This window comes from Hyla sarda, chromosome 1 (genome assembly GCF_029499605.1).
Source record: "Hyla sarda isolate aHylSar1 chromosome 1, aHylSar1.hap1, whole genome shotgun sequence".
NCBI lineage: Eukaryota > Metazoa > Chordata > Amphibia > Anura > Hylidae > Hyla > Hyla sarda.
Window position 1 is genome coordinate 274,468,429 of NC_079189.1, and position 18,061 is coordinate 274,486,489.

Below are 18,061 nucleotides of genomic sequence, written 5' to 3' on the forward strand. Positions count from 1 at the left end.
GAGAAATTACTGCATGCAGTAATTTTTCCGCCAAGATGTCCCGTCACTGTATAATGTAATGAATTAGGGCCATATACGGGTGCAAACGGGCAGTTACAAAACCCCATAGGCTGCAATGCAATTTAGTCACGGCAGTCAGGGGTTTTGTAACGGCCGGCTTTCGCAGCTGTAGTGACGGAACTTCTGATGGAAGTTCCTAAACGGAGAAATTCATAGTGTGAAAGCAGCCTTAGAATACAGAGCAGGGGGAGGGGAGGTAAGGAGCTGTGTATTCAGCTGGATGAGATGAGGGGGCGTGGCTTATTCCTCTCATGCTGAGAGAGAAGGAAAAAAAAAGCTGTGACATCTTGTCCACAACAGACTCAGAACTGTGGACAACAGTAAAAGAAAACCCTCTGTAGGACAGGAAGTTCTGTAGTTCAAACAGGTAAGAAAGACACATACATGCTGCCAAAACATATAACACATGTATATTGCAAAAAAACTAAACTTACAAAGAAGATGCCATATAGTCAAAAAAATTTACCACCTGAGTACCCCTTTAAGGGGTTAAAGTTTCCTTCTAAAGCCTCATTTACACGGCAACATTACTTCAGGAATCCTTCAGGAAAATTCAGCTAGCAAATTCTGCTACATGAAGTTAACATTGTGGTGAATAAGATTTCCATTGTCCCATTTACATGGCAGATTTGCCATTTTAGATTTTCCGCAGCAGAAATTCCGCATTCCACAAAAAGAATGAACATGTAAATTCTTTTTACAGAATTCTGCTGCAGAGCCCCCTTTTGAAGTCAATGGGACTTTCTGCCAGAATTTGTTTGGACTAGCTTCACAGAACCGATACAAAGCGGATTCTGCTGTGTGAATGGGGCCTCAGGATAAATTCACAGCTTTGCCATTTCTGAATTTACGTAGCTAAAATTCACAGCAGGTCACAGTGCCAAGTAAGTGGATGAGATACTACAAATCTTATCCACATACTGTAGACTTTTTCAGTGCAGAAATTGAATTGCGATGCAGCATTTGAAACCCCCAGGATGTTAATTTCTGTCTGCATGGCATGTTCAAAGCAAAGCTCAAGATATCGATCATCCCTTTTCCAGCTTCTGTGTAAAACATGTAAGCACATGGCTTGAGTTCATAAATATGAACCTGGAAAAAAAACTTGATAGCAGGGTTTTCTTACATGTGGTATATAGCATTCTATAGTTTCAATTCTATACATGTTAAAGCACACAGTCAATCATGTTTATGTCAAGATTCCAGTCTTAGTGCTGCACTATTGATTCATCCACCCCCCTCTTTTACCCAACTTTCCCAGCCAGACAGAGCAGAGGAAATGACTTCACTCTATTGAAGGGGGAAAGAGAACCCCCTCCCATTCCAACAATAACAGGGGGCTGAGTAGGGAAGGAGGGGGTTGTGTGATTTACAGTTTCCTGAGTACCTGTTAACTGTTTCAGGCCTCTGTATTCCTTACTGTGACAATAAAGTAAGATTCTTAAAGCAACACAAGACAAATGATGCCTCTAAATACGTAAACTTGGCTTTGCAGTTATTTTTACAGCATTTTATAACTGCATTCATTGAGTTTTTTATTTATTTTTTGTTTATTTAATGGTTCTGTTTGCATGCAGCTATTAGTTTTTTGTTACACAATTCTACATCAGGATATTTTAAGGTGCTGGATTATTCAAGAATAGGATACTTTGTAAATGCTGACTAATTTGAAGTGCATTAGATTTTGTTATAACATACATACCTACATACAGTATGTATTTGTCTGTCCATAGGTGGAAAAAGACTGCATAGGGTTAAGCTTTATCCAGTGAAACCTGATCTATAGTCTGGGACAAGAGCTGGAAATATCTCTAGGGAGGGGGAGTTGAATTCCACAATGCCAGTTGATTCCTTCTCCACATATCGCTAGCTAATATACAGTGTACTTTGTGGTAAAGCTTTTGGTGAACAGTCACGTTTGTTTTTATCTGGGACTTTGTGTTAATTGTACACAGAATCTGCTGAATATTTTTATATTCTGCATTTGGTTTACCTTTTCATAATGTCTCATTCCTGGATTCCATATTGCCTCTTTTAATTACTGAGGAACATCCTCTGCTCCCAGCTGCCCTAGTTGTTGGCAAAGTGCCATAATACAGCAGATGGTACCCGAATGCACTGTGCCTCACAGCTTGCTGTTTAGTTGCAGACTGTCCAGAGTGCCCACGCTAATCAATTTCCACCACCAATAGTACCCGTAGTTACCATGTAAGCATGGAAATTGGACATTGGAAAGAGGCCTCGTTGAAAAATTGCAATGTTATTTACAAATTATTTTAGGGACGTGACGGTGTTTATGGTCTCGTGTCTGCTCTCGCCACAGATGCTTGTTTGGGTTGAGGAAATTGGGAAATTTGGAGGGCCCCACTATGCAACCTACATGATTTAAAAGAATCTGCTTCTAAAGTCTTGTTGCCAAGTACGAGGGGGAACTCCACTTTGAGGCAGGTGGTTTGAATTAGCAGGGGGAATGTGCTGGTCAATGGAGATGTATGCTCAGGGGTGTGGAAATGTAATAAAAATCTACTTGTCCACGGGACTAAAACGGAGCAAAATCTACTTGTCCCTCAGGACTATCCACTTGTCCGGACCAATTTTCGCTTTTACACTCTCGTTTTTTCCTCCTTGCCCTAGAATAGCCATAACTACCTACTATAACGATACCTTTTAAATTTTTCAATAACATATTCTCTGAACCCAAAAAAAAAAATTATAAATATATATATATATATATATATATATATATATATATATATATATATGTGTATATGTATGTGTGTGTGTGTGTGTATGTATGTAATATATATTTGGTGAAGTGAAATTGAAATAGTAAAAGATAATTTAGCAAATTTGGTGGCTTTCTTTTCTACACCATTTACCTTGTGGTTGAGCGATCATGTTGTTTGATTAAAGCAATACCAGATTTGTATAGTTTCATGTTAAACTAATTTTAAAAAAATTCTGAGCTTTTCCGAATTCTTTCGATTGCCATTTTTTTTTTTTTTTTTACCCCTGTAGCTTTTTATTTTTTATTTTATTTTGCATGCCAGTCTGTATGAGGGTTCATTTTTTGCGCCATAATCAGTTTTTTATATCGTTACCATTTTGGTATTTTACTTTTTAATCGCTTTTTAACTTTATTTTCTGGGACATTCTAAAAATTGCAATTCTGATTATTTTTAGTTTTTTTAAGTTTATGTAAATTACCGTACGGCATACATAATGTTTTATATTTAAATAGTTCATACAATTACTAAATATGTTTATTTTTATGATGTTTACATGTTTTTATATCGGAAAAGCGAGTGATATGAACTTTTAGCATGGAAGGGGTTAATGTGTGTCTTTTAAACACTTAGCCAATTTTCACTGTAGGACCAGAGCGTTTTTGCACTTCTGACCACTTTCACTTTAAGCATTAATAACTCTGGGATGCTTTTGCCTTTCATTCTGATTATGAGATTGTTTTTACATGACATATTCTACTTGAATTTTATGTTGGGGGTAAAATTTTGTCGGTACTTGCATCATTTCTTGGTGAAAAATTCCAAAATTTGATGAAAAAATAGAAAATTTAGCATTTTTCTATCTTTGAAACACTCTGCTTGTAAGGAAAATAGACATTCCAAATTTATATTTTGATTCACAAATACAATGTCTACTTTGTTTGCATCATAAAGTTTACATGTTTTTACTTTTGGAAGACATCAGAGGGCTTCAAAGTTCAGCAGCAATTTTCCAATTTTTAAAAAAAATTTCTAAATTGGAATTTTGGACCAGTTCAGGTTTGAAGTGGATTTGAAGGGCTTTCTTATTAGAAATACCCCACAAATGACCCCATTATGAAAACTGCACAGCTCAAAGTATTCAAAATGACATTCAGTAAGTGTGTTAACCCTTCAGATGTTTCACAGGAATAGCAGCAAAGTAAGAGTAAATTCAAAATCTTAATTTTTTACACTCGCATGTTCTTGTAGACCCAGTTTGTGAATTTTTACAAGGGGTAATAGTCGAAAGAAATTGGGTTACAAATTTTAAGAAGGTTTTTCTCCTAAGGAAATACCTCATGTGTATGTCAAGTGTTCGGCGGGCGCAGTAGAGGGCTCAGAAGGGAAGGAGCGACAGTGGGATTTTGTGAGTTTTTCTGAAATGGTTTTTGGGGGGGCATGTCGCATTTAGGAAGCCCCTATGGTGCCAGAACAGCAAACAAAACCCATATGGCATACTATTTTGGAAACTACACCCCTCAAGGAATGTAACAAGGGGTACAGTGAGCCTTTACACCTCACAGGTATTTCACAACTTTTTGTTAAAGTTGGATGTGTAAATGAAAAAAAAAAAAGGTTTTCACTAAAATGCTGTTTTCTCCCCAAATTTAAAATTTTTATAGAAGAAATGGGGTTACACATTTTGGGGGGGTAATTTTTTCCTGAGTATGGAAATACCCTATGTGTTCGCACACTACAATGCTCAGAAGAGGAGGAGCTCCATTGAACTTTTGGAGAAAGAATTTGTTTGGAATGGAAGTCAGGGGCCATGTGCGTTTACAAATCCCCCCCCCCCCCCCCCCCCCTATGGTGCCAGAACAGGTGACCCCATTTTGGAAACTACACCCCTCACAGAATTTAATAAGGGGTGCAGTGACTATTTACACCCCACTGGTGTTAAACAGATCTTTGGAAATTAAATTTTTCATTTTCACGGACCACTGTTCCAAAAATCTGTCAGACACCTGTCGGGTGAAAATGCTCACTGTACCCCTTATTACATTACGTGAGGGGTATAGTTTCCAAAATGGGGTCATATGTGGGGGGTGTCCATTGTTCTGGCACTATGGGGGCTTTGTAAATACACGTGGCCTTAAATTCCGGACAGATTCTCTTCAAAAGCCCAATGGCGCTCCTTCTCTTCTGAGCCTTGTAGTTCGCCCGCAGAGCACTTTACATCCACATATGGGGAATGTTCTTACTCAGAAGAAATGGGGTTACAAATTTTGGGGGGCTTTTTTTTTCCTAATTCCCTTGTGAAAATGAAAAATTTTAGGGTAACACCAGCATTTTAGTGAAAAAAATTTTTTTTCATTTTCCCATCCAACTTTAACGAAAATCCGTCAAACACCGGTGAGGTGTTAAGGCACACTATACCCCTTGTTACATTCCGTGAGGGGTGCAGTTTCCAAAATGGGGTCACATGTCGGTATTTATTTTTTTGCGTTTGTCAGAACCGCTGTAAAATCAGCACCCCCTATGCAAATCATCAATTTAGGCCTCAATGTGCATAGTGCGCTCTCACTTCTGAGCCTTGTTGTGCGCCCGCAGAGCATTTTACACCCACATATGGGGTATTTCCGTACTCGGGAGAAATTGCGTTACAAATTTGGGAGGTCTAAGTGTAAGGGGGTGTATATGTAGTTGTTTTACCATTTATTTTGTGTTAGTGTAGTGCTTTTAGGGTACATTTGCACTGGCGGGTTATGGTAAGTTTCCCGCTAGGTGTTTGCGCTGCGGCGAAAAATTTGCAGCAGCTCAAGCTTCAAGCAAGAAACTTACTGTAAACTTGCCCGTGTGAATGTAACCTGTACATTCACATGGGGGGGAGCAAACCTCCAGCTGTTTCAAAACTACAACTCCCAGCATGTACTGACAGACCGTGCATGCTGGGAGTTGTACTTTTGCAACAGATGGAGGCACACTGGTTGGAAAACCTTCAGTTACCTAACTCAGTATTTTCCAACCAGTGTGCCTCCAGCTATTGCAAAACTTCAACTCCCAGCATGTACTGATCACCGAAGGGCATGCTGAGAGATGTAGTTATGAAACAGCTGGAGGTACGCAACTATAACTCCCAGCATGCTGAGACAGCTGTTTGGGCATACTGGGATTTGCAGTTTTGCAACATCTGGAGGGCTAGAGTTTATAGACCACTGCATAGTGATCTCCAAACTGTGACCCTCTAGATGTTTCAAAACTACAAATCCCAGCATGCCCAGACAGCAAACCGCTATGTGGGCATGCTAAGAGTTGTAGTTTTGCAAGATCTAGAGGGCCACAGTTTACAGATCACTGCACAAGGATCTCCAAACTGTGACCCTCCAGCTGTTGAAAAACTACAAATCCCAGGATGCCCAAACAACTGTCTGGACATGCTGGGAGTTGTAGTTTTGAAACAGCTTGTTGCTAGGCAACTCACCAGCTTACGTAGGATCCAGGGAGCCAGCCGCACGACGTCGCCTCCCGCCGATCTCCGCAGCCGATTGCTGCCCGCAGCCACCGGATGGGAAAGAAGATCTTCGGTGCCGGTCCTCTGTCGTTTCCCCGTTCTGCCCAGCCTATTGTGGGTGGGCAGAACGGGGAAACCGAAAGTTAACCCCCCACCCGCCCTTGATCTGCTATTAGTTGTCGCTTCTAGACAACCAATAGCAGGGATAGGAGGGGTGGCACCCCTGCCACCTCACTCCTATCCCTTCAGGGGGGATCGTCTGTGTCTTAGACAACCCCGATCCCCCATATTTTCCGGGTCACCATAGACCCGTATGACCCGGAATCGGCGCAAATCTCAAGTGTGAATTCACCTGCGACTTGCGCCGATCACCGACATGGAAGGGTCTGATGACCCCCCTGGGCATTTGTGCGGGGTGACTGCTGATCGATATCAGCAGTCACCCTGGTTTGGTCCCCGCCCGCATGGCAGGGACCGAAATTCCCACAGACGGACGTCCTTGGTCCTTAACTACCAGGGTGCTTAGATGTACGCATACGTCCGTGGTCCTTAAGGGGTTAAACTTTTAACACTTTTTTTTTTTAACGCTTTATTAGACTTTTAGGAGGAATCCTTAGATTCCTCATACAGATTAATAGTTATATTGAACTACATTGATCGGTGTGCTGTGCAATGCATTGATAGAGCCTAGTCCAGCCAAGCTGTATCAGACAGTCTCTATCCACCCCACAAGCCCACCAGGGAGCATTCACATGTCCCTTTTAGATGTCGCTGTCAGCTTTGACAGCGGCGATCTAAAGGTTAATAGCCAGCCGCGGCGATAGCCGCATGCTGGCTGTTAGCGGTGGCTCACGGCTACTGAAATCAGCTGGGGGCTGCAGAGTATGGATTGGGCACGAGTCGGGAGTCCCCTCCATACAGGCTGCTGAGCGCCGCCATGCTTGTCAGGTCAGGCCCTGCTTGTCCGAAGCAGGGCTAAGGGCCAGAAAGATTCACCTGCCTGGCGCCCAGAACTGCATGTCCCGGGCGTCGGGCGATAGGAATTCCACATCCCTGATGCTACCTATGCATACTCCAGCATTGATTATATAGTAATAGTGGCAGCCAATGTACAGTTGCTGTAGGAGAAATAGACAAGTGTGAGGCTCTGACAATGCTTTCACCCCTAACATTAAGTGTCAATGGGGTCATTCGCGGACCCATTTACACTATGAAATTGCAGCGGCAGAGAATTCTGTCGCTGAAAATGAACCTGTCCATTCTTTGTGCGGAATTCCCGCGAGCACTACATTGGCGTCAGTGATAACGGAATTCTGCGAGTGGAGATTCCTCTCAAGTTACACAATGTGAACATAATTAAGAAACAAAAACAAAACGCAGTAATATACTGTACAACAACCAAATAACCTAATAACTTATGTACGTCTTGGTTCACCTTTTGAGCTTACAATTGATGCTGGTCTTGACATTCATTATTTCCATTGTTGTTCCATTATCATACGGTGACTAAGGCATTGCTGCTTTTTTTTTTTCCACATAAATAAATTTGGTGTGCCAGAGTATATATTTGCCTATCTTTCTCTGTTTTGTACTATATATAAAAACATCTCGCCTGAATTAAAATGTTATCTGAACAAAACCTTATCCTGATTTAGACATGTCATAATTATTTTGTTACAACACACCTTAGTCTAATGGTTATATAAACTTTATTAATACATACTGTTATTAGAATATTTTCATTTTCATCCTTCCTGATATTCTTTTGGTTACATCCAGGTATACCCTGCTAATTCAGGTGATGAATACAATGGAGACCGTGGAAATTACACTTCAAAGCCAGGTAACTCTGTTTACCCTGGTACATTCTACATGGCAGGTAAGAGTCCACATATCCTCTTAACCATGTTTCTTGTATGTAGTTATATTAATAAGAAAGACAAACATGGTGTCTTGTGAAGGTTCTGTAGATTTGGGGTTGTGAGGGCCTCACCATATAGAGGTTTTTGATTTCATTCATTTTGACTTCCTACTAGTAGATTTGTTGCTGTTTAGTTTGGCACTTCATCTAACCTGTCCTAAGGCAGGAAAAGCTGATAATACTGATCTTACTTTGTGTTAACAGATGGGCTTCATAATTCATCAGATATCTGGACTCCTTCTGGTGGAATTGGACAGGGCAGTTACAATTCCATTTTAGGTGGCTCTCAATCTTCTATTTCACAGCCCTCAGGCTTCAGTGGCTTGCACCCTCATGAGCGAATGGTAATTGTAAAGCTCATTATGTATTGAGACTCGAGCAAACACTCTCACTATTAAAGTATTACAGTACTACTTAACAGTTCTACATGCTGTACATCTTTTTTTACTTTTCTGTTGCTGCTCTCAATGGCAGAATAAATTGTAGGGGCACATTTATATCTATCACTTTTATTTATTTATTTTTAATCTATCTTGTACTGGTGTACAACACTTTGCAATAACCTTACTACAATTGCAACTTATTGAATCTTCCCTTGGAAGGCTTGCTCAACATCTAGCCATTGTCCTCTGTTTAAAAATTAAATAAGTAAAAATAATTGCTTGAAGATAGTTTGGATGATGTTAACTTTTGCTTATGCGTTTTTACGTTTTTTCTCTTGTTTCTCAGGGTTTCCAGATGCATTCCAGTGAGGTGAACCCTGCAGTTTCCTCAAGTTTTCCTTCTGCTTCTGCACAGTATGGAGTCTCAAGTCACACACCTCCCATAAGTAGTGGGGATACCATCATAGGTATGTGTAGGATTTATTAACTCCTTGGGGACGGAGCCCATTATAACCCTAAGGACGGGAGCATTTTTTGCAATTCTGACCACTGTCACTTTAAGAATTAATAACTCTGGGATGCTTTTAATTTTCATTCTGATTCCGAGAGTTTTTTCGTGAAATATTCTACTTTATACACTGTGAAGAAAGGAACAGGCGGCAACTCTCCGGTGGGTGCAAGCAGAATCTTTTATTCTTGTGGTATAGTAAAATACTTCTTAAAATCGGGAGAGACACAGCTTCAAACTTCATGCAGTGTGTACATTCTACTTTGTTAGTGGTAAATTTTTGTCGATATTTGCATAATTTCTTGGTGAAAAATTCCAAAATTTGATGAAAAAATTGAAATTTTTCAGGGTTCAGTTTTGAAGTGGATTTGAAGGGCCTTCATATTAGAAATACCCCACAAATGAACCAATTATAAAAACGGCACCCCTCAAAGTATTCAAAATGACAATCAGTCAGCGTTTTAACCCTTTAGGTGTTTCAGAGGAATAACAGCAAAGTGAAGGAGAAAATTTGAAATCTTCATTTTTTACACTGGCATGTTCTTGTAGACCCAGGTTTTGAAATTTTACAAGGGGTAATAGAAGAAAAAGCCCCCCAAAATTTGTAACCTAATTTCTCTCGAGTAAGAAAATACCTCATATAACTCATGTCACGTGTTCGGCGGGCGCAGTAGAGTGCTCAGAAGTGAAGGAGAAACAATGGGATTTTGGAGAGTGAATTTTGCTGAAATGGTTTTTGGGGGCATGTCGCATTTAGGAAGCCCCTATGGTGCCAGAACAGGAAAAAAAACACATGGCATACTATTTTGGAAACTACACCCCTCAAGGCACGTAACAAGGGGTCCGGTGAGCCTTAACATCCCACAGGTGTTTGACGACTTTTCGTTAAATTCGGATGTATAAATGAAAAAAATTTGTTTTCAGTAAAATGCATTTTTTTCCCCCCAAATTTACCATTTCTACAAAGGGTAATGGGAGAAAAATCCCCCCAAAATTTGTAACGCAATTTCTCCCAAATACGGAGATACCCCATGTGTGGCCCTAAACTGTTGCCTTGAAATACGACAGGGCTCTGAAGTGAGAGAGCGCCATGCACATTTGAGGCCTAAATTATGAATTTGCAATAGGGGTGGACCCAGATACAAGGATGGGGCTTGTCTCCCCCAAAACCCTACAGCAGGGTTTCCCACACAGGGTGCCTCCAGCTGTTGCAAGACTCCCAGCCTGCCAGGACATACTATGGCTGTCCGGCAACACTGGGAGTTGTGGTTTTGCAACAGCTTGAGGCGCCGTTTAGGAAACACTGCCGTATGAGACTTTTTTCATTTTTATTTGGGGGGGGGGGGCACGTGTAAGGGGGTGTATGTGTATTGTTTTACATTATTTGGTAGTGTAGTGTAGTGTAGTGTTTTTAGGGTTCATTCACACAGGCAGGGGTTCACAGTAAGTTTCCTTGAAGGAAACCCACTGTAAACCCGCCCGTGTGAATGTACCCTGTACATTCACATTGGGGGGCACCCCAAACCTTCAGCTGTGGCAAAATGACAACTCCCAGAATGCACTGACAGACCGTACATGCTGGGAGTTGTAGTTTTACAACAGCTGTAGGCACACTGGTGGGGAACCACTGAGTTAGAAAACAGACTCTAGCTCAGTGATTCCAACCCATGTGCCTCCAGCTGTTGCAAGACTACAACTCCCAGCATGTATGGTCTGTCAGTGCACTCTGGGAGTTGTAGTTTTGCAACAGCTGGAGGCACACGGGTTGGAATCACTGAGTTAGGAAACAGACTCTAGCTCAGTGTTTCCCAACCAGTGGGCCTACAGCTGTTGCAAAACTTCAATTGCCAGCACGGCCAGACAGTCAGGGATGCTGGGCGTGTAGTTCCGCAATATCTGGCCCTTCAGATGTTGCAGAACTACAACTCCCAGCATGCCTGGACAGTCTGGGTATGATAGGAGTTGTAGTTATGCAACAACAGTTTGGAGACCGCGAAGTAGTGGCCTCCAAACTGTAGCCCTCCAGATGTTGCAAAACTACAACTCCAAGCATGCCTAGACTGTCCAGGCATGCTGGGAGTTGTAGTTTTGCAACATCTGAAGGGCCAGATATTGCAGAACTACATGCCCAACATCCCTGACTGTTTGGCCATGCTGGGAATTGTAGTTTTGCAACATCTGAAGTGGCACAGTTTGGAGACCACTATATGGTGGTCTCCAAACTGTAGCCCTCCAGATGTTGCAAAACTACAATTCCCAGCATGGCCAAACAGTCAGGGATGTTGGGCATGTAGTTCTGCAATATCTGGCCCTTCAGATGTTGCAAAACTACAACTCCCAGCATGCTCCGCCGCACTTTCTGGCCTCCATTCCTCCTGCTGCAGCCGCTGGTTCCTGATGCAGCCTCCACCGCCACCGAAGGTCCGGGTAAGCCGGACCATGATCGCCCCTCTCCGCCTGTGTTCCCCCCGCTCTGTACCGACTTCGATCGGTGGGCAATGAAGTGGGAAATGAACTCTAACCCCCTGCCCCCCTCCTGCCATTGGTGGTCAGCCTGACCGACCAATGGCAGGGGATAGGAGGGAGTGGCCACACTGCCACCTCGCTCCTATCCTTTAGGATGATTGGGGCTGTCTCTGACAGCTCCGATCATGCTTATTTTCCGGGAGATCGGTGACCCGATTTTAGCCCGGATCGCGGCAAATCGCAGGTCTGAATTGACCTGCGATTTGCTGCGATCGCAGACATGGGGGGGGGGGGTCTCAGGACCATCCGGTCCGATCACCGCCCGGCAAGCGGCAGTGATCGGAAATACGGAGGGCGTATGCATACGCCCTCCGTCCTTAAGTGACGGGACGCGAGGGCGTATGCATATGCCCTCTTTCCCCAAGGAGTTAACATTGGACATAAATGTACGTCTTAGTACCCTGATACTTAACACACCAAGATGTACACTTACGTCCTAAGCAAGTGCAGGAGCTGCGTCATAGAATTTAAGTGACTTCTACTGTTAGCATTTGTGCATTTAACTCTTTAAGGAAGCAGAGAGAAACGCTGAGTCCTTAAGGGGTTAAAGTCAGACTGAACATCCATCTTGCCTGTCTCCGTCATTAACCCATTAAGTGCCGTGATCTGTCGCTGTTTCTCTAACCCATCGGCACCTCCACAACATATATGCAGGGACCTGATCGGTTTGTTTGCCAGACAGAGTTCCTCTCACCTGCTTTGTGCGAATCCTGGCTACGACATCCTAATAGAACCTGCTGAGCTAGGCCTTACCAGCAGATCTCCAATAACACAGCGTTGCATTAATCATTGTAGGCATTCTAAAGATTGCATGTAAAAGCCCCTTGTGGAGACCTAAAAAGTGTAAGTTAAATTTAAGAGAGTGTTTTTTTTTTTTTTTTTAATAAACGCACACAAGCTCTCTCCCCTAGTAATCTGAAACCACTCCAATTTTCCAAATAAGCAAAAAACACGTTTGTTATTGGCTTGTGTGGAAATGTCCTAACTATTAAAACATGAGGTTTATAATCCCATTACCGTGAACGGCGTAAACATTAAAAAAAATCACATTTTTGTAATGTCAGATCCCAGAAAAAATGTTATTTAAATGTTATCAAAGTCGGCTTACAGCACAAAAAAATTAGCCCTCATTGAGCCCTATTTACAGAAAAAAAGGTATAGGTGTCAAAATACACCAAATTTAAACACTTGTAATTTTTAATGCACAGTATAATAGAAAAGCTATGTAAACAAAGGTATTTTAATTGTACCGACCCACTGAATAGATATGTTATTCTTACTGAAAAGTGCACTCTGTAAATACCAAACCTCTAAAAGTTGCAAAATTGCAGTTTTTTTTTTTTGTTTTTTTCTTCTCTCAATTTCACTCATAAATATTTTGGATGTGACATTGATTTTATGGTAAAATGAAGTGTTGTTGCAAAATTAGTTAGCCTAAGTTCACACAGCCATTGTCCCCTGTCTAGATTTGAACCGTTATTGCCTCCTAAACGGACCATTCTATTAACGGGTGCAAACTGATGCAAAGGGATGTTATTTAGTGGCATCCGTTTTGCATCAGTTTTTCATCCGTTAGTATAAGCGGTCTACAGACTCCTGCAGCCGGGACTACTACTACTCCCATCATGGAAAATACTTTTGTTTACATGATGGTAGTAGTAGTTCCCTGGCTGTGGGAGTCTGCAGGCGGCTGGGAGGCTAGATTAGTGCTTGTACTACTACCCCCATCATGGAACAGTCTGTTCCATGATGAGGGTTGTAGTACAGGGGCTGAGGAATTGATCGCATCGGGTCTCACTTCTGAGACCCAATGTGATCAGAAGATATTAACCAGGGGAGCGGGTGGCAGGGTCCGCAACCCTGCGATGTAGATTGTGTGTGTGTGTGTGTTTTACTTTAATTTTTAAATATCCCGCTGGGAGCCCTGAATGGCTGAGGCGGCATCCAGGGCTCTCAGCTGGGTTTTTAAAGTCATTAGCGAGGATTGTAATGTTTCACTACACTGGCAGCCGGGGAAGGATTGCACTGTGTTCCCGGCTGCTCTTATGCGCTGCAGGAGGGCAAGATCTATAGGTAGCTCAGCAGTGGGCAATATACATAGCTAGTGCAGTTGGGGGGGGGGATGCAACATTATAGCGCTATATGTATAATGCCCCCCGCTGCGCTAGCTATGTATAATGACCCCCCCCCCCCCCCCCGCTGCGCTAGCTATGTATAATGCCCCCCAGCGAGCGCATACATAAATCCCTTGCAGCAGCACATCATGCTGCTGGCCGGGAAAGGCAGCGCAATGCCGCCCGCTTCCCGGCCAGCAGATGTGCTACTGATAGCATGCTATTCACAGATAGCGCTGCGAGGGACATATGTGTATAGAAGCGCTGCAGGGGGACAGATATATATTGCACGGAACAGGAAGGAAACTGGTGATAAAGGATTATGTTACAGCTGTTTGCAACCAGTTTAAAAAATATCAAACGGATTGCAGAACGGGCATACATTTACGGGGGCAGACGGCTGTGTGAACGAGCCCTTAGGTCTCTTGAAAGGTATGGAGGAAGAAACAAATTCCTTAAACACAAAAAAGTTAACTTGCTGTGTCCTTAAGTCAAAACTAATCAATTGTTTAGCGGAAGGGATGCCATTATTATCTCAATGTTGTATTTTTTTTTATTACGGTAACTAGCACAGTAATGTAATAAAGCATGACCCATTGTGGAATCTATTGTTTCCTAAGTGTACCTTGGAGATAAGATGTCTGATCGCTGGGATCCAACCACTGCAACCCCCACCACCCAACCATCTCCAGGCCGGCACCTCAACGTTATGAATTTTTATGTTCAGAAGGCTGGCTGTGCTAGGCTTCAGACAGCCGTGGTAATAACGCCTCCTTTATTAACGTCAATGGGAGATATGAGGAGGGGACGTGGCAGCTGGGGTCCCTCCTAATCCAGCATGGAGTGGAGTTCACTCTGTGCATGCAGATTACTGGGGTGCTGGGCTGGAGATTGCAGGAGGTCCCACCGACCGAAACCCCTGCGATTAGACATTGTATCCCCTATACTTTTGGAGTACCTCTTTAACCCCTTCCCGCTATTGGACGTATGCATACGTCCAGGCGAACTACACGTTCGCGCAATTGGACGTATGCATACTAGGGGTGTGAATCGCCAAGAGTTTGGCGATTCGAATCGCGATACCAGTGTGGCGATTCGATATATCCCGATATATCGCGATACCGTCTAGGTGACGATACATCGCGATATATCCCGATACATCGCCCACCTGGGAGCATTCATAGATCCCAATAGACGCCGCTGTCAGCTTTGACAGCGGTGATCTAGTACTCCGGTGCTCACTTTTCTCATGTTATCCCGCCCGGGCTGCAAAATAAAAGAAAACGCACTTTATCTTACCTGCCAACGAGCCCCCGGAGCTCCGGTACAGGTGTTGGGTCCCCGGGCTGTATTCTTCTTACTTCCTGTTAGCCCGGCACATCACACGGAGCTTCAGCCTATCACCAGCAGAGGCGGGACATTGCTGCGGCCAGTGATAGGCTGAAGCTCCATGTGACGTGCCGGGCTAAGAGGAAGTAAGAAGAATACAGCCTGGGGACCGAACACCTGTACCGGAGCTCCGGGGGCTCGTTGGCAGGTAAGATAAAGTGCGTTTTCTTTTATTTTGCAGCCCGGACGGGATAACATGAGAAAAGTGTGCACCGGAGTACTCCTTTAATAGCCAACCGCGGCGATCGCCGCATGCTGGCTATTAGCGGCGGCCCCCAGCTACTGAAATCAGCCGGGGGTCGCATAGTACGGAGCGGGCACGAGTCGGAGCCCGCTCCATACACCCAGAGCGACGCCGTGTCAGATCCGGCCTGCCCGGCTCCACAAATGTGGAACTTTTATCTCCTGATGCCCAGGACAGGACATGCTGTTCCAGGCGTCAGAAGATAAAAATTCCACATCCCTAAAAGAATCGATTCAAAAATATTTTGAATCGATTCAGTATCGGCAAATGAAAAAATCGCGATTATCGCGAGAATCAATTTTTTTCTTACATCCCTAATGCATACGTCCAAGCGATCTCCTGCTCTGCCACGGGCAGCGCAGGAGATCGCCGGCGGTACTCAGCTGGAGTCCCACCGCAGCTGTCGGGGCCACGATCGCGCCGGTCCCGGCAGCATTAACCCCATAGATGCCGTGATCAGTTCTGATCACGGCACGTATGGTGTTTGCAGGGGGAGCACTCTCCCGTTGCCCACCAACGGCGGCGCCGCGATAAAATAAGGGGGATCGGGGGTGTCCAAGACACCCTCGAACCCTTGAAGGGATAGGAGTGAGGTGGCAGGGGTGCCACCCCCTCCTATCCCTGCTATTGATCGCTGGAGCGACCGACCAATAGCAGACTGGGGGCGGGGGGGTTAAAGTTCGGTTCCCCCCGCTATGCCCACCCATTGGTGTCCGAGCACAGCGGGGGGAACCGTGTAATAGCGGCGGTCACTTACCCAGCGGCGGAGCTCCAGATGACTGCGGCGGCTGGGATCATGGCGGCGGTGGAGGGGAGTATGGCGGCGGCGTGTCCGGGAGTCTGTTGCCTAGCAACATCTGCAGGGCGACAGTTTGGAGAGTGGTCTCTAAACTGTGGCCCTCCAGATGTTGCAAAACTACAACTCCCACCATGCCTTGACAGCTGTTTGCTGTGTTGGCATGCTGGGATTTGTAGTTTTGCAAGATGGGGTTCAGGCTAGATATCACTGACAGTGGTCTCTAAACTGTAGCCCTCCAGATGTTACAAAACTACAACTCCCAGCATGCCCAGACAGCAGTTTGCTGTCTTAGCATGCTGAGATTTGTAGTTGTGCAACATCTGGAGGGCTACAGTTTAGAGACCACTGTCAGTGATCTCCAGCCTGAACCCCTCTAAATCTTGCAAAACTAAAACTCCCAGCATTCAGGAACAGCAAAAGGCTGTCTTGGCATGCTGGGAGTTGTACTTGCGTGCCTCCAGCTGTTGCATAACTACATCTCCCAGCATTCCCTTTGGCAATCAGTACATGCTGAGAGTTGTAGTTGTGCAACAGCTGAAGACACACTGGTTGGGAAATACCGAGTTAGGTAATAGGTTCTATTACCTAACTCAGTATTTTCCAACCAGTGTGCCTCCAGCTGTTGCAAAACTACAACTCCCAGCATGCACGTCCTGTCAGTGCATGCTGGGAGTTGTAGTTTTGCCCCCCCCCCCCCCCCCCCCCCCCCCCCCTCCCATGTGAATGTATAGGTTACATTCACACTGGCGGCGGATTACAGTGAGTTCCCTGCTACAAGTTTGAGCTGCGGCAAATTTTCCGCTGCAGCTTAAACTCCTAGCGGGAGACTTAGTTTAATCCTCCGTCACTGTAGTGTAGTGTAGTGTTTTTAGGCTACATTCACACTAACACAAAATAAAGAGTAAAACACTACATATAAACACATACACTGCCCCCCCTTCCCCCCCAATGAAAATGAAAAATGTATCCTACGGCAGTGTTTCCAAAAAGGAGCCTCCAGCTGTTGCAAAACAAAAACTCCCAGCATTTCCGGACAGCTATTGACTGTCCAAGCATGCTGGGAGTTTTGCTACAGCTGGAGGCACCCTGTTTGGGAATCACTGGCGTAGAATACCCCTATGTCCACCCCTATGCAAATCCCCAATTTAGGCCTCAAATGCGCATGGCGCTCTCACTTTGGAGCCCTGTCTTATTTCAAGGCAACAGTTTAGGGCCACATATGGGGTATCGCCGTACTCGGGAGAAATTGCCTTACAAATTTTGGGGGGCTTTTTCTCCTTTTACCCCTTGTGAAAAGGTAAAGTTGGGGTCTACACCAGCATGTTAGTGTGAAAAAAAACATTTTTGTACACTAACATACTGGTGTTGCCCCATACTTTTAAATTTCACTAGCGATAATAGAAAAAAAGCCCCCAAAATTTGTAATTCAATTTCTCCTGAGTACAGAGATACCCATATGTGGCGCAAAGTGCTCTGCGGGCGCACAACCAGGCTCAGAAGGGAGAGTGCACCATGTACATTTGAGGTCTAAATTGATGATTTGTACAGGGGTGGCTGATTTTACAGCGGTTCTGACATGGGCGCAAAACAATAAATATCCACATGTGACCCCATTTTGGAAACTACACCCCTCACGGAATGTAACAAGGGGTACAGTGAGCATTTACACCCCACAGGTGTCTGACAGATCTTTGAAACGGGTCTGTGAAAATGAAAAATAAAATGTTTAATTTGCACAGTCCACTGTTCCAAAGATCCGTCAAATGCCAGTGGGGTGTAATTTCTCACTGCACCCCTTATTACATTCCGTGAGGGGTGTAGTTTTAAAAATGGGGTCACATGTGGGGGGAGCCACTGTTCTGGCACCATGGCACATGGCCAAATTATCTCTCCAAAAG

General features: G+C 44.2%; 1 protein-coding gene across 7 annotated transcripts in view; it reads left to right on the plus strand.

Annotated features, from left to right (window-relative positions):
• Positions 1-18,061, plus strand: part of TCF3 (transcription factor 3) — a 193,452-nt gene that overhangs the window by 139,236 nt on the left and 36,155 nt on the right. For all 7 annotated transcript variants that reach the window (XM_056572494.1, XM_056572465.1, XM_056572510.1 and 4 more), the window contains 3 exons: positions 8,059-8,158; positions 8,405-8,544; positions 8,930-9,050. In XM_056572494.1, coding sequence (XP_056428469.1) covers positions 8,059-8,158; positions 8,405-8,544; positions 8,930-9,050 — 361 coding nt within the window. The remainder of the gene's footprint in view (positions 1-8,058; positions 8,159-8,404; positions 8,545-8,929; positions 9,051-18,061) is intronic.